Source organism: Triticum aestivum, chromosome 6B (assembly GCF_018294505.1).
Source record: "Triticum aestivum cultivar Chinese Spring chromosome 6B, IWGSC CS RefSeq v2.1, whole genome shotgun sequence".
Lineage (NCBI taxonomy): Eukaryota > Viridiplantae > Streptophyta > Magnoliopsida > Poales > Poaceae > Triticum > Triticum aestivum.
This window is the reverse complement of record NC_057810.1, coordinates 585817599-585841374: the sequence shown is the minus strand read 5'-3', so window position 1 is coordinate 585841374 and position 23776 is coordinate 585817599. Positions and strand designations below refer to the sequence as shown.

At 45.1% G+C, this 23776-nt stretch overlaps 1 protein-coding gene across 2 annotated transcripts; it reads left to right on the top strand.

Moving 5' to 3' along the window:
* Positions 1–309: 309 nt before the first annotated feature.
* LOC123138171 (ADP-glucose phosphorylase) lies at positions 310–6731 on the top strand. Of its 2 annotated transcripts, XM_044558086.1 has the most exons (4): positions 310–905; positions 5750–6040; positions 6240–6285; positions 6388–6731. In XM_044558086.1, exons 1-4 carry the CDS (start codon positions 318–320, stop codon positions 6498–6500), a joined length of 1038 nt encoding a protein of 345 aa, XP_044414021.1. In that variant the 5' UTR covers positions 310–317; the 3' UTR covers positions 6501–6731. The 2 variants fall into 2 exon arrangements, with proteins under 2 accessions (XP_044414021.1, XP_044414020.1); XM_044558085.1 differs by having other exon boundaries at positions 6240–6731.
* The last annotated feature ends 17045 nt before the right edge of the window (positions 6732–23776 follow it).

Genomic DNA, 23776 nt, shown 5'->3' with positions numbered 1-23776 from the left:
CCAAATACCGGCAACATTTGAACAATTCATCCAATTTTATCGTGAAATACGCGATTGACATACTCATATGCAGCTTCAAGATGACTTGATTGAGCACATGTGGACTCACATTGACAACCAATAGAAGTATCGCTTCATTTCCTTTTTCATGTATTCAAGACAATTTTGATAGAGTATAAAACTATTTGTATGTTTTTATTCAGACGCGAATCTATTTGATTGTAAAACTATTTGCTATGCCTGATTTTGATTTAAAAAATGAATGCGTAGGCCTTCAGCCGGCCATGACATACAAGATGTCAATGCACGGTCAATGAATGGACAAAATCCACCCAAAACGAACGTCGGTGCTCATCGACCAAAAATACCTCGGCGCAAGCGTCGTCCACTCCTGCGAGCACGGAAAGTCAATGGCAGAAGCTTCTAGAATCTCCGAGGCGCGCCGCGACGCCGTGTTCGCGCGGTGGGTGATTTTCTCGCCGGCACGCTCCCGTCGCCCCACCGACCTCAAGTCCCACGGCCCGGCAAACCCTAGCCCCGGCCCCGACGATGGCGCCCCCAAGCCGTCCTGCCCCTTCTGCCTCGGTCGCGAGTCCGAGTGCGCGCCGGAGATATTCCGCGTGCCGGCTCCCGATGAGTCGCTGCCGTGGCGGATCCGCGTGATTGAGAACCTTTTCCCAGCGCTGCGGCGCGAGGCGGCGCCGCCCGCACCGGAGGACGAGGAACCCGTCGGCGCGGGGGAATGCGCCGTGAGGGGGTTCGGGTTCCATGACGTGGTCATCGAGACGCCGCACCATGAAGTCCGGCTATGGGATCTGGACGCGGAGGGGGTCCGCGACGTCCTGCTTGCGTACGCGCGTCGGGTGCAGCAGCTGGCTGAGCACCCAGCGGTGAAGTATGTTCAGGTACTTCTCTGTTTTAAGTTCAGCCCTTCGTCTTGGATAGCTAGGTCCAATACCTGGGCGTATAGTATTTGACAATTGGTAAAACTTCGTAGGGTAAGGTTCCATCTCTATAGGTCATAGAGAAATGGCAAGCAAACAATGCAATGCCTTTAGAAGGTGCTCCTAGCCCCTTGGCAGTTGCTATCTAGAAGTTAGTAGAACTAAAAAAATGGCAATGGGTGTCAAGGAAACTTCTAGTTTTGATAGTTTAGTGTACGAACTAAACGATTTAGGAGTTGGGTGTGAAATCAAACCGATGCAACAGTTGACTGCTAAAAGTAGACTTTCCTAGATATTATGGTGAACTGAGATATGTGTGCAGTCCTACGGTTTCTTGTTTGTTCTCCGTACAATGTACCAATGTTTTGTGTGGTGGTTGGAGTAATCATACAGTATTATTGCCAAAACGGTATGTGATAATTCCTGTGCCATCCGATCTGTTGTGTTTCATGAATTATGCATACATGTGCCTTTTGGCAGCGCAGTTCAAATGCTAATAGCCCAGTATGTATGCTTAGTTTGAGGTCAGGCCATAGTTGTTTTGTATTCAGGGGTACTTTCTGTGGACCCGATGTTTATGTCAAAACCTTTTTGGTATTATTACAGATATGGACAACAGTCATGCACTTTCTAACTGGAATCCGAACAACAAATTTCGAATCCTCTCTGTTCTGTTCTGTTTTCTTTATGCATTTGCATAAGACTAGACATGTTTTTTTTTTTTTTTTAAGGAACCAGCAGGCGCACTGCCTTTTCATATAGAAGAAGGAAGAGGGTAACCCATGTACGAAGTGGTTCGACACTTTTTTGAGGGGGTTTCTTGTTTGTTCTCCGTACAATGTACCAATGTTTTGTGTGGTGGTTGGAGTAATCATACAGTATTATTGCCAAAACGGTATGTGATAATTCCTGTGCCATCCGATCTGTTGTGTTTCATGAATTATGCATACATGTGCCTTTTGGCAGCGCAGTTCAAATGCTAATAGCCCAGTATGTATGCTTAGTTTGAGGTCAGGCCATAGTTGTTTTGTATTCAGGGGTACTTTCTGTGGACCCGATGTTTATGTCAAAACCTTTTTGGTATTATTACAGATATGGACAACAGTCATGCACTTTCTAACTGGAATCCGAACAACAAATTTCGAATCCTCTCTGTTCTGTTCTGTTTTCTTTATGCATTTGCATAAGACTAGACATGTTTTTTCTTTTTTTTTGAGGAACCAGCAGGCGCACTGCCTTTTCATATAGAAGAAGGAAGAGGGTAACCCATGTACGAAGTGGTTCGACACTTTTTTGAGGGGAACATGCCGAAACCCCCAAATAAGGAAAAACTCGACTAGCCTATGCCCTCACTTGGCGATTGCCTGGCACCATTTCCCGTTGCTTTATGTCCCCAAAAGCCAGAGATGCCACCTCGAGGTGGGTTAGGCGTGTGCCATTGAAGATACAATGATTCCTCTCCTTCCACAGGTTCCAAACAGTGTAGAGAAGGTGCCCACTGCAGCGGGACCGTGATTCCCCGACTCCATTGAAAGCATGCAATCCCACCAGTCGGAGATGCCCCCAGGGTTCGGGAGAGTTAGGGTAGTTGACTAGTCGTAGTTGCCTCCCCAGACAAGGACTTGATATGATTTCAGGCCGCGATCGCAAAAGGACAATCCTTGCAAAGGTGAGCCGCAGTCTAACTAGCAGCGCAGTTCAAGAGCTAATAGCCCAGTATGTCTATGCTTAGTTTGGAGGTTAGGCTGTAGAGTTGTTTTGTATACATGGTGCATACATGTGCCTTTTGGCAGCGCAGTTCAAGAGTAATAGCCCAGTATGTATGCTTAGTTTGGAGGTTAAGGCTGTGGATTGTTTTGTATTCTGGGAGACTTTCTGTGGGCCTGATGTTTATGTCAAAACCTTTTTGGTATTACTACAGAAATGGACAAGAGTCATGCACTTTCTAACTGGAAGCTGAACAACAAATTCCCAATCCTGTCTGTTCTGTTTTCTTTTCTTTTCTTTATGCATTTCCATAAGATTAGACATGTTTTTTTTAGGAACCAGCAGGAGCACTGCCTTTTTGATATAGAAGAAGTAATAAGGTAACCCATGTACAACGTTGTTTGACACGTTTTTAAGGGGAACACGTGCTGAAACCCCCAAATAAGGAAAAAAAACTCAACTAGTCTATTCTCTCACTTGGTGGTTACCTGGCAAACGCCATTTCCTGTCGCTTTTATGTCCTCGAAAGCCAGAGATGCCACCTCGAGGTGGCTTAGGCGTGTGCCATTGAAGATACAACGGTTCCTCTCCTTCCACAGGTCCAAATAGTGTAAGAAGGTGCCCACTGTGGCGGCGCCGCGATTCCCTGGACTCCATTGAAAGCATGCCATCCCACCAGTCAGAGACGCCCCCAGGGTTCGGGAGAGTTAGAGTAGTCGTGGTTGCCTCCCCAGACAAGGACTTAATATGATTCCAGGCCACGACCGCAAAAGGACAATCCTTACAAAGTTGGGCCGCAGTCTCCGGGGCCTGAAGGCAAAAGCATGGGGGCCGTGAGGCCATCCCTTAACCGCCAACATGTTGGCCGTGAGCCTCCTGCCGTGGAGAGCAAGCCAGGAGAAGAGTTTGCATTTTAGCTCAGCATGGGTGGACCAGATCTATTCCTTCTAGTAGCAATTTTGAAAAGGCAGGCATCACATGCTTCAGCTGCCCATGTCCGCTCTAATTATCATGCCAGAATAAAGCCCTCTGCCCATTTCCAAAGGTGTTGGTAGTAGAAGCCCAGAAGAGATCCATATTTGTCGCAAGGGAGTAAGTAGCCCACCCATGGGCGCTTGGGGTCAGTCCATTGCAACCAAGGCCATCGCAAATGCAAGGCCCTGCCAAATCTGTCTATGTCGGCAATACCCAGACCACCCAGCCCCTTTGGCCGACACACAGTTTTCCAATTCACGAGGGAGTGGCCCGCCTGAATGTCATCACCGCCATCGCCATGCTAGACGAAAATGCGGGTGTTGATTGACAAATAGTGAAAAACTGCACTATTTTCAATCAACATGTCTAATCAGCCCCTTTTGACAAATAGTTCAATTTTCACTCAGTGTGTTGCTCTCATACTCAGCTCTCTTTATTGCACTGCAACACAACATATCTGTGCTTATAGGAACCCCTTAGCTGATTTGAAGAAATGGCAATTATAAGGTAATGTCAATACTTCAGTGGCTTGTTTCAACTCTTTGATCATAGTTACACTGGCTAAGTACTCGTACGTTGCTATGGAAGTTAAACGCTCATGCATTGGTTGCATTGGTATTGAAGTTCTTGTATCGCATAAGTTGTTTAAACGCTTCGTTATATTCCCTAACTCTCTGCATATAAAAATATTAATTACTTGTATGCAATTATTTATATATATTAGGCTATTCATAGCGGTGAGCTAATTTAGACTAGTAACATGCATATGTTACTAGTCTATGTTACTAATTCCATAGTGGTATGTGTGATAACATAAATAACTTCATTTATTACTTTGTAGTCATTTTATTAGGTAGCGCTATGTGATGGTAACATATTATGTTACTCCATTTGTTTTTGTCATTTTTAATTACTTGCCAAATCATTTTTTGGGCAAGGGGAAGTGGGCCGGGGCGGGGAGGGTTAAGGCCGACGGAGATGTGCCGGCGCAGGGCGCGGCGGCCGGCAGCCAGCAGACGGGCTGGACGCCGGAGCCAGAAGAGGCGCCCCGCCGCCACCATCCTGGGAGTCGGCTCGGGCTTCGCCAGCCGCTTCTCCGATGACGGCGAGGTGGCGGGAGGGTCGGGGAGGCCCCCCGTCGACCGCGGTTAGTGCTCCCCCGCCGCTGAAAGAGGGAGGGCGAGGGGGGGGGGGGGGAGTGGGCGGTCGCATAGTCTTATATACATGCATGTGCCGATTGCTATTTGTGCATCTCTTTCTGTAAAACGCATATAAATGCATGTTATTGTGTATTGAAAGACGAATGCCGAGAATGTGCAAAGTTAACACACCATCAATGGTGGCTGTCACCAGTAAATGCAAAACTATAATTGGTGCACAGGTGTAGTTGGATGAATTTCTCCTTGCGTTTGATACTTAAAATGAGGACGAATGTGCTAAGCTGGAGGCTATATTGTTACTTTGCTAGAGAACCATGCTAAACTCTTATCTTCACTTCTCAAATATTCTTGGCTTTTTGTAAGACTTATGTTTCATCTTCTGTACAGCATCACTTGAACTCAAATACGAATGAAACCTGCTTATTAATTAAGTGCCACACTGGCACCCTGAGGAGTGCGGTGGACCTGGCATGTGTGTGGGCTGTAGCCAGTGAGGCTGGTGCCGTATGTGGCCAAGGCCCTGTGTGTGTGGAGGATGTATCTAACACTTAACCCCTGTATCGGTCGAGGCATGAAATGAGTATCATCTGATCTCTCACGTCTCTGCTTCTTCTCACCTACTTTCTCCCCAAGACTCATCTCATCCCCTTCCCCAATTTACCAATCCTCTTGTACGATCCCAATCCACCAATTGGGTTCCTTACATTAAGGTAGTCCTGAGGTAGCTCCAACTCTTGCTCATGCATCGGTACTTAAAAGGTGTCCGGTTTTTTTTCTCAAATTCATATGTCACTGTCCACTTGTTGGTGCTGTTGTGGTACTGTAAAAGTTACGAGCATGTAAGAACCCTTATTTCCATGTATCATTAGCTACTTGAGTTACTTCCTTTACTGTAGCTCGACCAAATAGTTGCTAAATTCCTCTTAATGTGCTGAAAATCTCCACTGTTTTGAAATTGCATAGGTGTTCAAGAACCAGGGGGCATCTGCCGGAGCTTCAATGGCACACTCACACAGCCAGATGTTGGGAACTCCTTTTGTCCCTCCATCTGTTACCTCCCGGCTTAACTGCATGAAGGAGGTCTTCGAGAGGTCAGGAAAGTGCAGCCTCTGTGCGGTTGTGTCCAAGGATATCTTGGTCAGTGAGACGCACAATTTTTCTGCATTTGTCCCTTTTGCAGCTTCTTATCCATTTGAGATATGGATCGTTCCTCGGCAACATAGCTCCTACTTCCATGAAACAGATCAGGATAAGGTATAAATTGCTCCTGAATCTGTTTGGCCTTCCATTGTTGTATAAACCATGCTAGTTCAAATCACATCAGTCTGCAGAAATGGAAGTGCAATAGCCTGAAGTACGAAAATAAATTTCATAGAACACGCAGCTTCTCCTGCCACCTGGCTGTGCTCATTGTCCTTTTTATTGCATTAAATGATTGCTATGTTGTCCACAGGTATTGGATCTTGCGGGTCTGTTGAAAAGCATGCTTCAAAAGTTGTGTAAGCAACTCAATGACCCCCCATTCAACTATATGATCCACAGCGCACCGTTTGGACTCTCCTCTTCTTGTCTACCTTACACACATTGGTTCCTCCAAATAGTGCCACAGTTGAGTGTAATCGGTGGATTTGAGATGGGAAGCGGGTGCCACATAAACCCAGTTTTCCCTGAAGACGCTGCAAAAATTCTGAGGGAAATCGACAGCTCAGTATAGTTCCCAGTTTTCCCTGAAGACGCTGCAAAAATTCTGAGGGAAATTGACAGCTCAGTATAGTTCGGTACTTACATGTGATTTGTTTCTCAGTCATGTAAAAAAGAAGTTTGTATGTCGCTAATAATCTGAGTGGACCGTTAACTTTACATACTGCTGAGAATTTGATCAAACTTGGAAGTTTTAACCTTACTAATGTTATTCTGTTACCTGGAAGGGTGATCTTGAACTCAAGTTGTCTGAGCCTCTTATTGAATTGGTTGTCATAGCATAGCTATGATTCAGTGTACATTGACCTGATGGTACAACTATAAACTACCCAAGATGTTCGGCTGGTTCCTGAAGACACGCTCAGAGCCAGGAACTGCGGAAAGACCAGGCGGGTAGAGCACTTGTATTGTCGAACCAGAGTTTTTTTTTTTTTGAAGAACAACAGGCCATTCCATTGATTTCCATTAAAGAAACCACTAGTCTACAAAGTTTAGTACTGAATCAGAGGTTATGAAACAATATTGTTTCCTCCTTTGTCCATCTACAATTCGCATGAAACAAAAGTTTAGCACTTGTAATGATGGCTCATACAACCACATCTTGCCTCTTATGCAAATGACTGCCTGCATCGTCGTCCCTCCAGCTGGCTATTATGAAACAACTTTTTTTTTAGGGTAAAACTATCGCCGCTTATTACTTAAAAGAGTGCCGGAATCTCATCCGAAATAAAGTGCAAAATACAGTCTAGTGGTGCTGAGAGCCACACAGCATTCAGTTCATCTCCCATACCCACCTTAGCTAATCTATCAGCAGCGGCGTTAGCACTACGGCTTACCAAGAAACTTTAAACTCTTCGAAGTCCATCAGCTTGGTCTTAACATCTTCGACAATTGGTCCAGCGGCAGAGAGATTTTTCTCCTGATTATTAAGCATGGACACCACTCTTGCCGAGTCACACTCGAGATGGAGCTTCCCCGCCCCAACTTCTCTCGCCAGCTCGATCGCCTTCCTGCACGCCAAAAGTTCGACCATCTCCGGATCTGACGCTGTCGCCACAACATGACAAGATGCCGCTCGGAACGCACCCATGTCATCACGCAACACCACTCCAACGCATCCTTTTCCCAAGTGTTTCGTCGACCAGTCTGTGTTGGCTTTGATCCAGCCCGGGTCTGGTGGTTCCCACTTTGCCCTTTCTTTAGGAGGCTTCGGCGTCACTTCCTTCTTGTGGATCTCTTCCCATTCTTTGACATATGCAACCACTTGATGTGATATTTCATGTGCTGCAGAAATTTTCCTTCCTTCTCTTGCATCATTGCGTGCTAGCCACAGCCCATAAACAGCTTGTACCATGATCGACTTCTCAATATCCGGTGCGTGTGCGAACCACTCCATCAACCAATTTGTCAGCTTGCTCTGGGAGTCAATATTGCATGGTGGTTTTGCCACCGAGACTCCCAACTCCGAGCAAAGCTGCTTCCAAAAACACACCGAGTGTGAGCATCCCCAAAAGCGGTGGTAACCAATTTCTTCTCGTCCACAAGAAATGCAGAACACACCCGATTTGATCCGTCGACGTAGCAGTTCAGCACCCGTCGCTAGTCCATTTTTCATTAGTCGCCACATATGGATTTCTGCTTTCCCTGTAGCACTAGTAGAAAAAGGGCCTATTGTCCCGGTTGGTGAGGGCCTTTAGTCCCGGTTCATGAACCGAGACTAAAGGGTCGGTACTAATGCCCTGACCCCTTTAGTCCCGGTTCAATCCAGAACCGGGACAGAAGGGCCTCCACGTGGCCTGTCCCCTGAGCCCAGGCAGGAGGGCCTTTGGTCCCGGTTGGTGGCACCAACCGGGACCAATAGGCATCCACGCGTCAGCGTTTATGTGGCTGTGGTTTTTGTTTTTTTTTGAAAGGGGGGGGGTTGGGGGGTTTTGGGGGGTTAATTTAGGTGTTTCATATATTGTGTTATAGCTAGCTAATTAATAGAGAGAAGTGTCCTCTCTTTTGTCCGTGCTTGGTCGACGCTACGTACCATACATACATACGTATAGAGAGGACTAGCTAGACACGCTAGCTAGCTAGTAAGCAAACAGAAGATCGTCATGAACATATATGCATACAGAGAGAAGTGATATCGACCACCTCTCCTTCTCCGAGAGATTGGTCGAACAAACAAGTTCTCGTATATCTATCCGACACTACCGGCTACATATATACAATAATTATCTTTTACAAATATATAATCTCCTAAAATACGGACGCGTGGTCCACATAGTATTCTCCGTCTTCAGCGATCACGTGGTCAAGAAAGAATGCCGCCAATTCCTCTTGAATTGCTCGCATGCGATCTGGTGCTAGGAGTTCATCCCGCATCCGAAACATCTAATTTTAAGAAGGGGGTCAATACATATATATATATATATATATATGAATGAATGAAACTCAACACAAATGATGGTAATAAAATAAAATTGTGAATATTGTTATTTACGCACTTCATATTGTTTGTCGGAGTAGCCCCGCTCACAGGTCGTGTGGCGGATGGACTCGCAAATGTAGTATCCACAGAAATCATTCCCTTGTTCCTGCCACAACCACTTTACAAGAAATAGAGGTCAATCAAACTGATAATTAGCAAGCATGCTAAATGGTATTGATGAAACTAGCGCTTGAATCACTAGGAGATGCCTGGAATATGCTACTATATAGTACTTACTTTCGGGTGCCTAAATTGCAGCTTCTTCGGTAGTCCCGGAGCTTTTTTGGTGAATTTTCTCCAAGCCCTGCCATACAAAGAAAACAATTACTTGATATCAGAAATGAACAAATTAAGTTGCTGATATGGTGGATAATGATCGATTTAACTTACTTCTCGAGCATTTCAGTCATGTCCGCATACTCCTTGGGATCTTTTCGCTTGGAGTCTAAGACAGTTACTACTCCCTTCTCAAGCTTAATCTCTAGGAGAATATAGTGGTAGCTGCGCACACATGCATAACTCATCAATATTACATTACTATAACCTGGACTAATAAGGAAACCGAATATGCCACAAGACAGTAACACTCACTTGAAGTTGTAAGGAAAGAGTATTATATCTTTGTGTTCATTTATTTCCAACGATCGTAGCAAGTTGGCCTCGGTTTCTTGGGCACGATATTGAACCTCAGTTGCATCTATGAGATACGTGTTAATGAACCCAATATCTCCCACTTGTCTTTTCTTCAATTCGGCGATCTTCAATCTGCATAATATAGTGAGGATAATTATAAATACATGCAAATGAAAGGGCTGAGTTATATAGAGAGACTTAATGACGGAAGTAGTACTACTTACAGACAGTAGGAGGTGACCGTTGCTTTATCGATGGCCAATTGATTGAAAAACTGATAGAACTCCTCAAATGGAATAGGCAACAGTTCAATTCCAAGGAGGTCATGCTCCTTTTTAACTCTCATATACAAAGTATTCCTCCCCTCAGACTCTTTGCAGGTTTTCATGTACCAATCATGCAATCTTCGCATCATCGTTGATAGAGAACTTTCATCTTTGACGAGAGGCTTCCCGTACTCGTATCTTTGTATCTGCACCTCCAAGATATCATAATGTACATCGTCGGGCAGGTAATTTGCAGGATTGCCATAACCGGGCACCATCCTCGGATCGACGATGTCGCTAGCAGGCACCTTGAGCGGGGGGCACGATTGCTTCGCTTGTTCGCCGAGCTGGGCAATTTGTTTCCCAGCTCGTCGTTCTTTCATCCTTTGATCACTTTTAGTACTTCCCGACCTCTCCGCTTCGGCAAATGCCTTTCCAATAATGCGCTCATAGTTGCCTTTCGGCGGAGACTTGGGTGGTTTTGTCAGGGCAGCCAGAGTGCGCTTCCCTTTCACCGGATCTACCTTCTCCTCCGGAGGTGGATGTCTCTTTGCTTTCAACCCTTGAAACCAGTCATCCACTTCGGTCTGCGCGATCTTCGCGTTTTCCTCCTCGCTCCTCTCGTACGGTAACTTCTCTGGAGTCTTCAGAGAAGGACCGAATCTGTATCTCCTCCCGCCTTTGGCTGTACTGCTAGACGCCGGCAGAGTAGACGGAGCGGATGTCTTCTTTCCTTGCTTACGAGGTGGAGGAGAAGGACTGCGACGCGCCGTAGAAGCCGGAGCGGCGGCGGGTCTCTTCCGCCCTTGCTGACGAGGCGGAGAAGGAGGAGGCTGGCTGCTCGGGCGCGCCGGCGCAGGCGGAGAAGGAGGCGGAGTGCCGCCACGCGCCGGAGAAGGAGCGGGCCGAGTGCCCTGATCGTCACTCGCCGGTGGAGGAGGCGGAGTGCCCTGACTCGCCGGAGGAGGAGGAGGAGGCGGAGGCGTCCAGTTCGGAAGGTTGATGAGATCCTTCCGCCATAGGCATGGAGTCTTCAGAGCAGAACCCAGCCGATACTCCCCTTCACCGGTAGGGTGGTCAAGCCGGAGGTCCTCAAATCCCTCCGTTATTTCATCGACCATCACCTTAGCATATCCTTCTGGAATCGGCCGGCAGTGAAAAGTTGAGTCGGGTTTAGTAGGATAAACAGAGCCAACAGCCGCCTTGACCTTCAAATTGCTCCATTGCGCCATAAGGTGGCAATTTTCAGCATCCGTGATAGCATCCACGGGATAGCTGGCAGGAGCCGTCAAGGCATGCTCTGGCTGAAGCAGCTCGGTGGAAGCCACGCTGCTTTTCCGCTGAGATGGCGGGGTAGCTTCGGGGGAAGCTTCGGCAGGTCGTTTGCTGCGATCTGCTTCTCGTTCCTCTAGCCCCATTACCCTTTCGTGCAGCGACTGCAGTTGGCTCTGCTCCAGTTTCTTCCTCCTCTCGTGGGTTTTGTAACCCCCTGCGTCCGGAAATCCAGCCTTCCACGAAACGGAGCCTGGCGTGCCTCGTGTCCGTCCAGGGTGCTCAGGATTGCCGAGGGCCATTGTGAGCTCGTCCTTCTCCCTGTCTGGAACGAACGTCCCTTGCTGCGCTGCTTCGATATATTGCTGAAGCTTCTTGACTGGTATGTCCAATTGTTCCTCCGTCCAAATGCACTTCCCTGTTATAGGGTCCAAGGATCCGCCGACCCCAAAGAACCAAGTCCGGCAACGTTCTGGCCAGTTCATTGTCTCTGGTTCGATCCCTTTATCAAGCAGATCATTCTCAGCCTTGGCCCACTTAGGCTGGGCTACGAGGTAGCCACCTGACCCCGTGCGATGGTGAAGCTTCTTCTTCTCAGCATTTCTCTTGTTTGTCGCCGACATTTTTTTACTCTTTTCCGATGTCTTGTGGGCCACAAATGCGGGCCAGTCATCTCTGATCTTCTCATATTTGCCAATGAATTCTGGTGTCTCATTTTTTTCGACATACCTATTGAGGTCTTTCTTCCAATTCCTGAATAGGTCTGCCATCTTCCTCAGAGCAAAAGACTTGATTAATGGCTCTATAACTGGCTTCTCCGGATCATCCTCCGGCGGTAGGGTGAAATTTGACTTCAGCTCAGTCCAAAGATTCTCTTTCTGCATCTCATTGACATAAGACACCTCAGGGTCTTCGTTCTTAGGCTTATACCATTGCTGGATGCTGATCGGGATCTTGTCCCTAACCAGAACCCCACACTGAGCAACAAATGCCTTCTTTGTCCGGTAGGGTTCAATCGGTTGGCCGTCGCGCGCGATTTGTATGATCTCAAACTTTTCATCCGAGCTCAACTTTTTCTTCGGGCCTCGTCTCTTTACCGAAGTTGTGCTCGATCCGGAGGGCTAGAAAAAAGAACAAAGACGAGAGTTAATTAATATGTGTACATACCAAAACAATGAATGCATCAATTAGCTAGTCAGCACAGGCTTAACTAATATATATACCTGGCCGGACTCGGTTTGGTGATCACCGGAGCCGTCCTCACGGTCTACTTCTTCACCCTCTCCTTCTTGCACCGGCATTGGGTCATCGGAGCCATGTAAATCAATGAGGAGAGGGCCAGCTGCTTCTTCACCCTCTCCTTCCAGACCATCGTTGTCGTTGAGAAACATCGAGAGGGCATCACTTCCTTCTGCGATTATGTCCCTCAACAACGCTTCTTGTGCTTCGTCTCGGGGGGTGTCCATAGTTTCTACAAATATTTACAACATGGCAATTATTATTCAAACATGACAGATATGGATATATTAGTGGCAAACGTAGAACTAGCTAGCTAATCACAATAAGGATTCGTCTAGGGTTTGGGGTGGCCTCGACAACGCTTCAAGGGTTAGGGGGTGGCCTCGAGAACGCTTCAAGCTAGGAGGGGGTAATATCGACCCCCCCCACGTGTTGAAGCTATCGGGAGGGGGTCGGCGTTGAACAGTACATCTATGTCCCACAAGTGACGTGGGCATCGACGTGGGCATCGACGCCCACAAGCTATTGGATTTCTTCAATACTTTGACACTATAGGAACCCTCGACCCTGAAACCTTCGACCCTTGACCCCTTAACGACCCTCGACCCTCTACCCTAGTTCCCGACCCTCGACCCCTCGGCGATCCTCGACACCCTCGTTATATCGACAACGACGCAACATACATATACATGGGAAAATAATGTTATCGGGGAGGGGGTATCGGTACCCCCCCCCTCGTGTCAAAGTTTCTTCTTTCTCCTCTATTCCTTTCTTTCTTCTTCTCCTCTTCTTTTCTTCTTATCCCTCGAGAAAGGAAAATAAGGAAAAGGAAGAAAAGAGGAAGAAGGAAGAAGGAAGAAGAAGAAGAAAAAAAGAAGAAAAAAAGAGGAGAAGAAGAAAAGAATAGAGGAGAAGAAGAAAAAATAGAAAAAATTTCTATTTTTTCTTCTTCTCCTCTATTCTTTTCTTCTTCTCCTCTTCTTTTTCTTCTTTTTTCTTCTTCTTATTTATTTCTCCTCTTCTTCCTATCCCCTCTTCTTCTCCTTTCTTCCTCTTCTTTTTTCCTTTTTCCTCTCATTCTTTTTCTTCTTCTTGTATTGCTTGTTTTTTTTAAATAATGTTCAAATAAAAATCTATGAACATAAAACATATATACACACAGAGAACATATATACATTTTTATAAAAATGCAAAAAACAAAAAAAAATTCTTTGCATATGACCATACATACATTTTTCTTTGCATATGCTTTGCATATAAACATACATACATATAAACATAACATACATACATATAAACATAACATATATATACACAGAGAACATATATACATTTTTATAAAAATGCAAAAAACAAAAAAATCTAAAAAAAGACATATAAACAGATATACACATATACATATATACTCATACATATACACACATAATCAGGAAAAAAACTATATTTGCAAAAAAAAGGGGGAAGAGGGGGGCGGTGCCGGCCCTGACCAAAGCGGCGCGGGGTGAGGCAGAGGCGACGGCGAGGCAGAGGCGGGGCGGCGACGGCGTCGGGACGGCGCGGCCGGGGTGGCCCGCGGCGACGGCGTCGGGGCGGCGCGGGGTGGCGACGGCGTCGGGGCGGCGCGGGGTGGCGATGGCGTCGGGGCGGCGCGGGGTGGCGACGGCGTCTGGGCTCGAGGGCGCGGCCGGCGACGGCGTGGGCTCGGGGGCACGGGCGACGGCGACGGCGGCGGGGCAGCCTGGCGGCGTCGTCGGGGGGCAAATGCGCGATGAAACTGAAAATTTTCACAAGTGTTGTTTATATACACTGAGCATTAGTCCCGGTTGGTGGCACCAACCGGGACTAATGCCCCCCTTTAGTCCCGGTTGGTGCCACCAACCGGGACCAAAGGCCAATTTTCAGCAGCCCAAAGGGCGGGAAGCGGCGGCCTTTGGTCCCGGTTGGTGGCACCAACCGGGACTAAAGGGGGGCATTAGTCCCGGTTGGTGCCACCAACCGGGACCAAAGGCCCCCTTTAGTCCCGGTTGGTGCCACCAACCGGGACCAAAGGCCTTGTGCTGCCCCGCGCCAAATGTTTAGTCCCACCTCGCTAGTTGAGAGGGAGCCGCACCAGTTTATAAGGTGCGGTGCGGCTCCCCTCTCGAGCTCCTCTCTAAAGCAGGCTTTCGGGCCTAACTCTGCCATCTGTGCCTGTGGGCCTACTGGGCCTTCCACGGGCCTGAATCCTGGCCCATAGGGTTTCTAGTCGTATTCAGGCCGTGGGGGCCCAGTAGGTGGCATTTTTTTTGTTTTTTTGTTTTATTTGTTGCTTTATTTAGTTTATTTTGGTTTTGGTTTATTTTTCTTTTGGTTTTTTGCTTTATTTTTTAATTCTTTTTGCTTTTAGTTTTAGAAAAATTATAAACTTTCTGTTAGTGCCATTAGTTTTCAAATCTGAAAACTCTTTTTTGTTTTCTTTGTTGCTTTATTTATTTTATTTTGTTTCTACTTACAACAAAATACTTATTGTTGCTATTTTTATTTTTTTTCAGTTTTTTGTTCTGTTTTCTGCATTATTTAGTTTTTGTTGTTTTTTTCTTTATTTTTTAATTCTTTTTGCTTTTAGTTTTAGAAAAATTATAAACTTTCTGTTAGTGCCATTAGTTTTCAAATCTGAAAACTCTTTTTTTGTTTTCTTTGTTGCTTTATTTATTTTATTTTGTTTCTACTTACAACAAAATACTTATTGTTGCTATTTTTATTTTTTTTCAGTTTTTTGTTCTGTTTTCTGCATTATTTATTTTCTTTTGTTTTTTGCTTTATTTTTTAATTCTTTTTGCTTTTAGTTTTAGAAAAATTATAAACTTTCTGTTAGTGCCATTAGTTTTCAAATTTGGAAACTCTTTTTTTGTTTTCTTTGTTGCTTTATTCATTTTATTTTGTTTCTACTTACAATAAAATACTTATTGTTGCTATTTTTAGTTTTTTCCAGTTTTTTGTTTTGTTTTCTGCATTAATTATTTTCTTTTGGTTTTTTGCTTTATTTTTTAATTCTTTGAAATTTGTGTGAATAGTTAAATTGAATTCTTTGAAATTTGTGTGAATTTGAAGTTTGTGATTAACTTTACTAGTGCCATTATTTTTTCAGTTCTACTTAGAAATAAATACTTACAGTTTTTTGGTGATTTCTTTTTTCTTTTAGGTCACAAAAAATAAAAACTTCTCTGTTAGTGAACATAGATGCACTTATAGAGAAAATTAAACATAAATTCATAATCAATTTCTATTTATAAATTTAGGTCCAATTTCCTCTATAGGTGCATCTATTTTCACTTTGAGAGGAGATCAACAACACAGAGAGGGACGGGCTTATAAACAGGTGTGGGCGCCCTTCTGTTGGCGAGGTGGGACTAAAAGCTGGGTGCAACGAGGGCCAACCCTTTAGTCCCGGTTGGTGGCATGAACCGGGACTAAAGGTAACCCTTTGGTCCCGGTTCATGCCACCAACCGGGACCAATAGTGGTGGGCCAGGAGCCAGGACCATTGGTCCCGGTTCGTCCCACCAACCGGGACCAAAAGGTCCGGATGAACCGGGACCAATGGCCCACGTGGCCCGGCCGGCCCCCTGGGCTCACGAACCGGGGCAAATAGCTCCATTGGTCCCAGTTCTGGATTGAACTGGGACTAATGGGCTAAACTAGCCTGGACGAAAGCCCTGTTTTCTACTAGTGTAGCCGATGTATCCCACAGAGACAGCCAACCGTGATGAGTGAGAGAAGTCGAAGAAGGTCCCGGCTGACCTCGCCTAGCAACAACCAGGGCCATTCTCAGGTGATAAAACAACTTCTTGACCATGTGTCTAATCCGTGCCCTATATGCTCCTCTATTTCTTTCTCACGATCGTGGTCCTTGCCGATCCCTCTGCTGCCTACAATTTAAAATTCTTTTTACACCCCCCCTATTGCTCCTAGAGCCTCAGTTGTCAATCTTTACTTTGAAAAAATAGCTAACTGCAAACACATAGAACCATTGGCTGATATATTGATAAAGGCTCCAATCTATAAAAAATAAAGGGAGAAGACACAAGCATGCAAGTTGGAGATATCTCTAGCTGTAATACATCAAAAAACTACTTTTTCAATAGACCAGTCAAGCAACTTGTAGAGTTGTAGTTGACCCTAGCTCATCCTGATACAAAATCAAGCAACAAAGCTTTACCAGAGGTCGAATACCCCCGGTATGTCAAATAATACTCCTTAAATATATAGCCTCACTTTCAAAAAGATGGCTCAACTTACAAGAAAATGATGTTGGCTACAATACCCATTGTAAATAAGTGGATAAAGTGTCAAACTATGTAAAGAAGAAGCACATCATATATTTTTGCAAAATAGGAATGACTGACTGATTAAAAATGGGAGTTGAGGGTGTTATTTGCGATGCCCAAAAATGGTTGCGTGGATCTCAAAGTAAGATTGGACACTCTGGGTAAGCTCGGGACACCCGTCTACTTGTATAATGAGTTTTTCCTTACACTGCTATCAACTTGCACATGTGCCTCACAAAAGAAACAACCACCGCCTAGGGTTCCTCCCATGCTGCCATCTTGATTCCCCTCTTCTCTTCTGTCCAGTGGCTACGTCGGCTGTTAGAGGAGTGTGCACCTGTCCTCTTCATTGCTATTTAGGCCATGTTTTCCTTTGTTTTTGTTTCCCTAGCAGCAACGGAGAGATGGCAGCGTGCTGGTGGTGATGACACATTGGGATAAGGTGTCTCCAACCTCTCCCTACCTCGATGGCATCCAATTCGTTGACAATGAAGGGCCTATGAGGGTAGATGTTGCCAGATCTGTTGGTTCCCTTTGGACTTGGTAGCCGGTGTGTCTATCAAGGGAAGCAGCTGGCTAGTTATTTTTTTTGAACGGTCACCGGGGGGGGCGGGGGGGGGGATTCCCACCTGAATATATTGCTCAAAAAACTGCCAAAGCCAAGAGTCACCCCTTAAGCTTTGGTTGATCCAGTTTATAAGGGAAACCGGATCAAAAACCTAAATAAGTTGATCCTGTTTATGAGGGAAACTGGGCCGAAAACCATATAGGTAACAAGGTTACAGAAGATGAGAAAAAAGTGCCACCCAGGAGAAGGCATGACCTAGCTAGTATGCAGGAAGACCAACACCACGAGAGGCCACACGTAGATGTGGGGTTTTGTCGAGGGATCACAATACCAAGACTCTAAAACAACCTAATGCACCGCACCGGCGTGCGTACCTAGCCCCACGGCACAACAGAGGATCAACCATAATCAACGAGTGCCAAACCTTAACACGAAACTTGACTAGGAGATCTGCCACGGGCGGTCAAAACGATTAGCAGGTTGGGGAGGCATCATTGCGTCGTCATTGAGCAAAGGTGAACCAAGACAACACCAAGAGCCCAAAGCTCGCCGCAGCACAACGACAACCATGGGAGGGACTTGAGCATGCATAACAACAGGACGGAGGCCACGCAAAGGACAACGGAAGAGAAACACCTGAAGAAGAAACACACCACCATCGGCCCCAAGTTGGCGGCATCACCACCACCAAATGCACTAGCCTCAACCACACGCAGCAACAGGAGCTGTGATTTGGGCCTCCAAGACGACGCCTCGAAGGAGGTAGTGTTGTTGAAGACACAACACCATCATCTGATCCGGCAAGCCTGATCTTGGGTTTTCACCCGGAGACCGCAAAGCAAAATTGTTGGGGAACGTGGTAATTTTAAAATTTTCCTACAATCACGCAAGATCTATCTAGGTGATGCATAGCAACGAGAGGGGAGAGTGTGTCCACGTACCCTCGTAGACCGAAAGCGGAAGCGTTTCAATAATGCGGTTAATGTAGTCGAACTTCTTCGCGATCCAACCGATGAAGTACCGAACGCACGACACCTCTGCGTTCAGCACACGTTCAGCTCGATGATGTCCCTCGTGCTCTTGATCCAATTGAGGACGAGGGTGAGTTCGGTCAGCACGACGACGTGGCGATGGTGATGACGATGCTACCGGCGCAGGGCTTCTCCTAAGCACTACGATGGTATGATCGAGGTGTGTAACTGTGGAGGGGGGCACCGCACACGGTTAAGAGAAACTTGTGTGTTCTAGGGAGCCCCCTGCCCCCGTATTTAAAGGAGCAAGGGGGAGGCCGGATGACCCCTATAGGCGCGCCTGGGAGAGAGGAGTCCTACTGGGCCTCCAAGTCCTAGTAGGAGTCCACCTCCCGGGAGAGGGGGAAGGAAGGAGAGGAAGAGGGAGTAAGAAAGGGGGGCGCCGCCCCCCTTCCCTAGTCCAATTCGGACCCAAGGGGGAGGGGGCGCGTGGCCTGCCCTGGCCGCCCCTCTCTCTCTCTCCACTAAGGCCCAATGTGGCCCATTAGTTCCCCGGGGGGTTCCAGTAACCCCTCCGACACTCCAGTTTTATCTGAAACTTTTCGGAACACTTCCGGTGCCCGAATATATTCGTCCAATATATCAATATTTATGTCTCGACCATCTCGGGACTCCTCATCATGTCCGTGATCTCATCCAGGACTCCGAACAAACTTTGGTCATCAAAAACACATAACTCATAATACATATCGTCATCGAACGTTAAGCGTGCGGACCCTACGGGTTTGAGAACTATGTAGACATGACCGAGACACATCTACGGCCAATAACCAATAGTGGAACCTAGATGCTCATATTGGCTCCTACATATTCTACAAATATCTTTATCTGTCAAACTGCATAACAACATACGTTGTTCCCTTTGTCATCGGTATGTTACTTGCCCGAGATTCGATCGTCGGTATCATAATACCTAGTTCAATCTCGTTACTGGCAAGTCTCTTTACTCGTTCTGTAATACTTCATCCCGCAACTAACTCATTAGTTACAATGCTTGCAAGGCTTATAATGATGAGCATTACTGAGAGGGCCCAGAGATACCTCTCCGAAACACCGAGTGACAAATCCTAATCTTGATCTATGCCAACCCAACAAACACCTTCAGAGACACCTATAGAGCATCTTTATAATCACCCATTTACGCTGTGACGTTTGATAGCACACAAGGTGTTTCTCCGATATTCGGGAGTTGCATAATCTCATAGTCTGAGGAACATGTATAAGTCATGAAGAAAGCGGTAGCATGATGTCTACTACGCAACCATCTCCTTGTAGATGTTGTTGGGCCTCCAAGTGCAGAGGTTTGTAGGACAGTAGCAAATTTCCCTCAAGTGGATGACCTAAGGTTTATCAATCCGTGGGAGGCATAGGATGAAGATAGTCTATCTCAAACAACCCTGCAACCAAATAACAAAGAGTCTCTTGTGTCCCCAACACACCCAATACAATGGTAAATTGTATAGGTGCACTAGTTCGGCGAAGAGATGGTGATACAAGTGCAATATGTATGGTAGATATAGGTTTTTGTAATCTGAAAATATAAAAATAGCAATGTAACAAGTGGTAAAAGTCAGCGTAAACTGTATTGCAATGCTAGGAAACAAGGCCTAAGGTTCATACTTTCACTAGTGCAAATTCTCTCAACAATAATAACATAACTGGATCATATAACTATCCCTCAACATGCAACAAAGAGTCACTCCAAAGTCACTAATAGCGGAGAACAAATGAAGAGATTATGGTAGGGTACGAAACCACCTCAAAGTTATCCTTTCTGATCGATCTATTCAAGAGTCCGTAGTAAAATAACATGAAACTATTCTTTCTGTTCGATCTATCATAGAGTTCGTACTAGAATAACACCTTCAGACACAAATCAACCAAAACCCTAATGTCACCTAGATACTCCAATGTCACCACAAGTATCCACGGGTATGATTATACGATATGCATCACACAATCTTAGATTCATCTATTCAAACCAACACAAAGTACTTCAAAGAGTGCCCCAAAGTTTCTACCGAAGAGTCAAGACGAAAACGTGTGCCAACCCCTATGCATAAGTTCACTGAACCCGCAAGTTGATCACCAAAACATACATCAAGTAGATCACGTGAATATCCCATTGTCACCATAGATAAGCACGACAAGACATACATCAAGTGTTGTCAAATCCTTAAAGACTCAATCCGATAAGATAACTTCAAAGGGAAAACTCAATCCATTACAAGTGAGTAGAGGGGGAGAAACATCACAAGATCCAACTATAATAGCAAAGCTCGCAATACATCAAGATCGTGCCGAATCAAGAACATGAGAGAGAGAGATCAAACACATAGCTACTGGTACATACCCTCAGCCCCGAGGGTGAACTACTCCCTACTCGTCATGGATAGTGCCGGGATGATGAAGATGGCCACCGGTGAGGGATCCCCCCTCCGGCAGGGTGCCGGAACAGGGTCCCGATTGGTTTCTGGTGGCTACATAGGCTTGCGGCAGCGGAACTCCCGATCTGTTGTGCTCCTCGATGTTTTTAGGGTATATGGACATATATAGGCGGAAGAAGTCGGTCAGGGGAGCCACGAGGAGCCCACGAGGGTGGGAGGCGCGCCTCCCTGCCTCATGGCCACCTCAAAGCTTCCCTTACGTGCACTCCAAGTCCCCTGGATTGCTTCCATTCCAAAAATAACTTTCCCGAAGGTTTCATTCCGTTTGGACTCCGTTTGATATTCTGTTTCTTCGAAACACTGAAATAGGCAAGAAAACAACAATATGGGCTGGGCCTCCGGTTAATAGGTTAGTCCCAAAAATAATATAAAATTGTATAATAAAGCCCGTAAACATCCAAAACAGATCATATAATAGCATGAATGCTTCATAAATTATAGATACGTTGGAGACGTATCAGCATCCCCAAGCTTAATGCCTGCTCGTCCTCGAGTAGGTAAATGATAAAAGAAAGAATTTATGAAGTGTGAATGCTAGCAGGTGCATAAGTTTGATCAATGATAATTTCAATCACATTTTCTAGCATCATTATATGTCATAACATTAGCTCATCTCATAAAACTTCTCATGATCAAGTAACAAGCTATTCAATTGTTAAAGCATAGACCATAAACTTTGTTGAAAACTAGCAAACTATGTTCTCAGTCATCAAACAATTGCAATTTATCTTATTTTCAGGAAGGGTCTATGTAAGAGCTTTGATTTAGCAGATCCCACATACTCAACTATCATATAGCCTTCCATGATTGCTACCACTCAAAGCATATTTTTAGAACAAATAGCATCGATTGAACACAGAGAAAGATAGGGGTTTAATGTTTCGCCTCCCAACTTACTTATCATATAGATAATTGTCAACAATAATAATTCATGATCAAATATATTTGAATGGCCATATATGCTTAGATCTTTCCCCATCACATGATGCTTGCCAACTAAAGAGTAGATTGGAATGAGAAGGAATACTACTGACTCTTGCATAAAAGTAAAAGATAGGCCCTTCGCAGAGGGATGCAGGGATTTGCAGAGGTGCTAGAGCTTGATTTTAAAATAGAGATAAATAATTTTGAGAGGTATGCTTTCATTGTCAACATAACGACCAAGAGTTCCCAATATCTTCCATACTACATACATTATAGGCGGTTCCCAAACAGAATGGTAAGGTTTTTACTCCCCCTCCACCAACAATCATCAATCCATGGCTTGCCCGAAGCAACGTGTGCCTCCAACTAACAACAATCCTGGAGGAGTTTTGTTTTCAATTATTTTGATTTGATTTTGATCTTTTGATCATGGGACTGGGCATCCCAGTTACCAGCCATTTTTCTCGTGAATGATGAGCGGAGTCCACTCATCGTGAGAATAACCCACCTAGCATGGAAGATACTGACAGCCCCTAGTCGCTACATGAGCGATTCGGGCATAGAAAATAGATTATTATTTGAAGGTTTAGAGTTTGGCACATGCAAATTTACTTGGAAAGACAGGTAAATACCGCATATAGGTAGGTATGGTGGACACTCATGGAAGAAACTTGGTTTCAAGGGATTTGGATGCACAAGCAGTATTCCCGCTTAGTACAGATATTTGGCTAGCAAAGGATTTTAAACAACAAGCACCACATGTTGGAGGATCTATAACAATATAACTTCTATACAAATATACCCAAGCATAACTCATTATGTTGTCTTCCTTGTCCAATTTCAACTAATTTGCTCAGGTTTGAAAATAATTAATGGGACTCACAATCATAGAAGATGTCCAAGATAGTATATTTATATGTGAAATCTCTCTTCCTTCAATATTCTTTCATGAATTGTTCAAGTGACCAATACAATGTTTGCTAACCTTCAATAAATTTACCACCTCTACTTCTTAGATGTGAAGTCATTACTCCCAATGGAGTAGGCATATGAAACATATATAGTTTCAGATTTATGACATTCAACTCTGATGACCCACAAGTATAGGGGATCTATCGTAGTCCTTTCGATAAGTAAGAGTGTCGAACCCAATGAGGAGCAGAAGGAAATGATAAGCGGTTTTCAGCAAGGTATTCTCTGTAAGTACTAAAGTAAGTGGTAACAGATAGTTTGGTGATAAGATAAGTCGTAACGAGCAACAAGTAACAAAAGTAAATAAAGTGCAGCAAGGTGGCCCAATCCTTTTTGTAGCAAAGGACAACCCTGGACAAACTCTTATAATAGGAAAAACGCTCCCGAGGACACATGGGAATATCGTCAAGCTAGTTTTCATCACGGTCATATGATTCGCGTTCGGTACTTTGATAATTTGATATGTGGGTGGACCGGTGCTTGGGTGCTGTTCTTACTTGAACAAGCATCCCACTTATGATTAACCTCTATTGCAAGCATCTGCAACTACAACAAAAGTATTAAGGTAAACCTAACCATAGCATGAAACATATGGATCCAAATCAGCCCCTTACGAAGCAACGCATAAACTAGGGTTTAAGCTTCTGTCACTCTAGCAACCTATCATCTACTTATTACTTCCCAATGCCTTCCTCTAGCCCATATAATGGTGAAGTGTTATGTAGTCGACGTTCACATAACACCACTAGAGGCTAGACAACATACATCTCATCAAAATATCGAACGAATACCAAATTCACATGACTACTAATAGCAAGACTTCTCCCTTGTCCTCAGGAACAAACGTAACTACTCACAAAGCATATTCATGTTCATAATCAGAGGGGTAATAATATGCATAAAGGATCTGAACATATGATCTTCCACCAAATAAACCAACTAGCATCAACTACAAGGAGTAATCAACACTACTAGCAACCTACTAGCACCAATCCTAGACTTGGAGACAAGAACTGGATACAAGAGATGAACTAGGGTTTGGAGATGAGATGGTGCTGGTGAAGATGTTGATGGAGATTGCCCTATCCCGATGAGAGGAGCGTTGGTGATGACGATGGTGATGATTTCCCACTCCCGGAGGGAAGTGTCCCC

Excerpts from the sequence above, each read along its gene's own strand:
- LOC123138171 (XM_044558085.1), top strand. The coding sequence starts at position 318 with ATGGACAAAATCCACCCAAAACGAACGTCGGTGCTCATCGACCAAAAA. Across the intron at positions 906-5,749 it reads CAGCGGTGAAGTATGTTCAG|GTGTTCAAGAACCAGGGGGC; the intron begins GTACTTCTCTGT and ends GAAATTGCATAG. Across the intron at positions 6,041-6,239 it reads ATGAAACAGATCAGGATAAG|GTATTGGATCTTGCGGGTCT; the intron begins GTATAAATTGCT and ends TGTTGTCCACAG.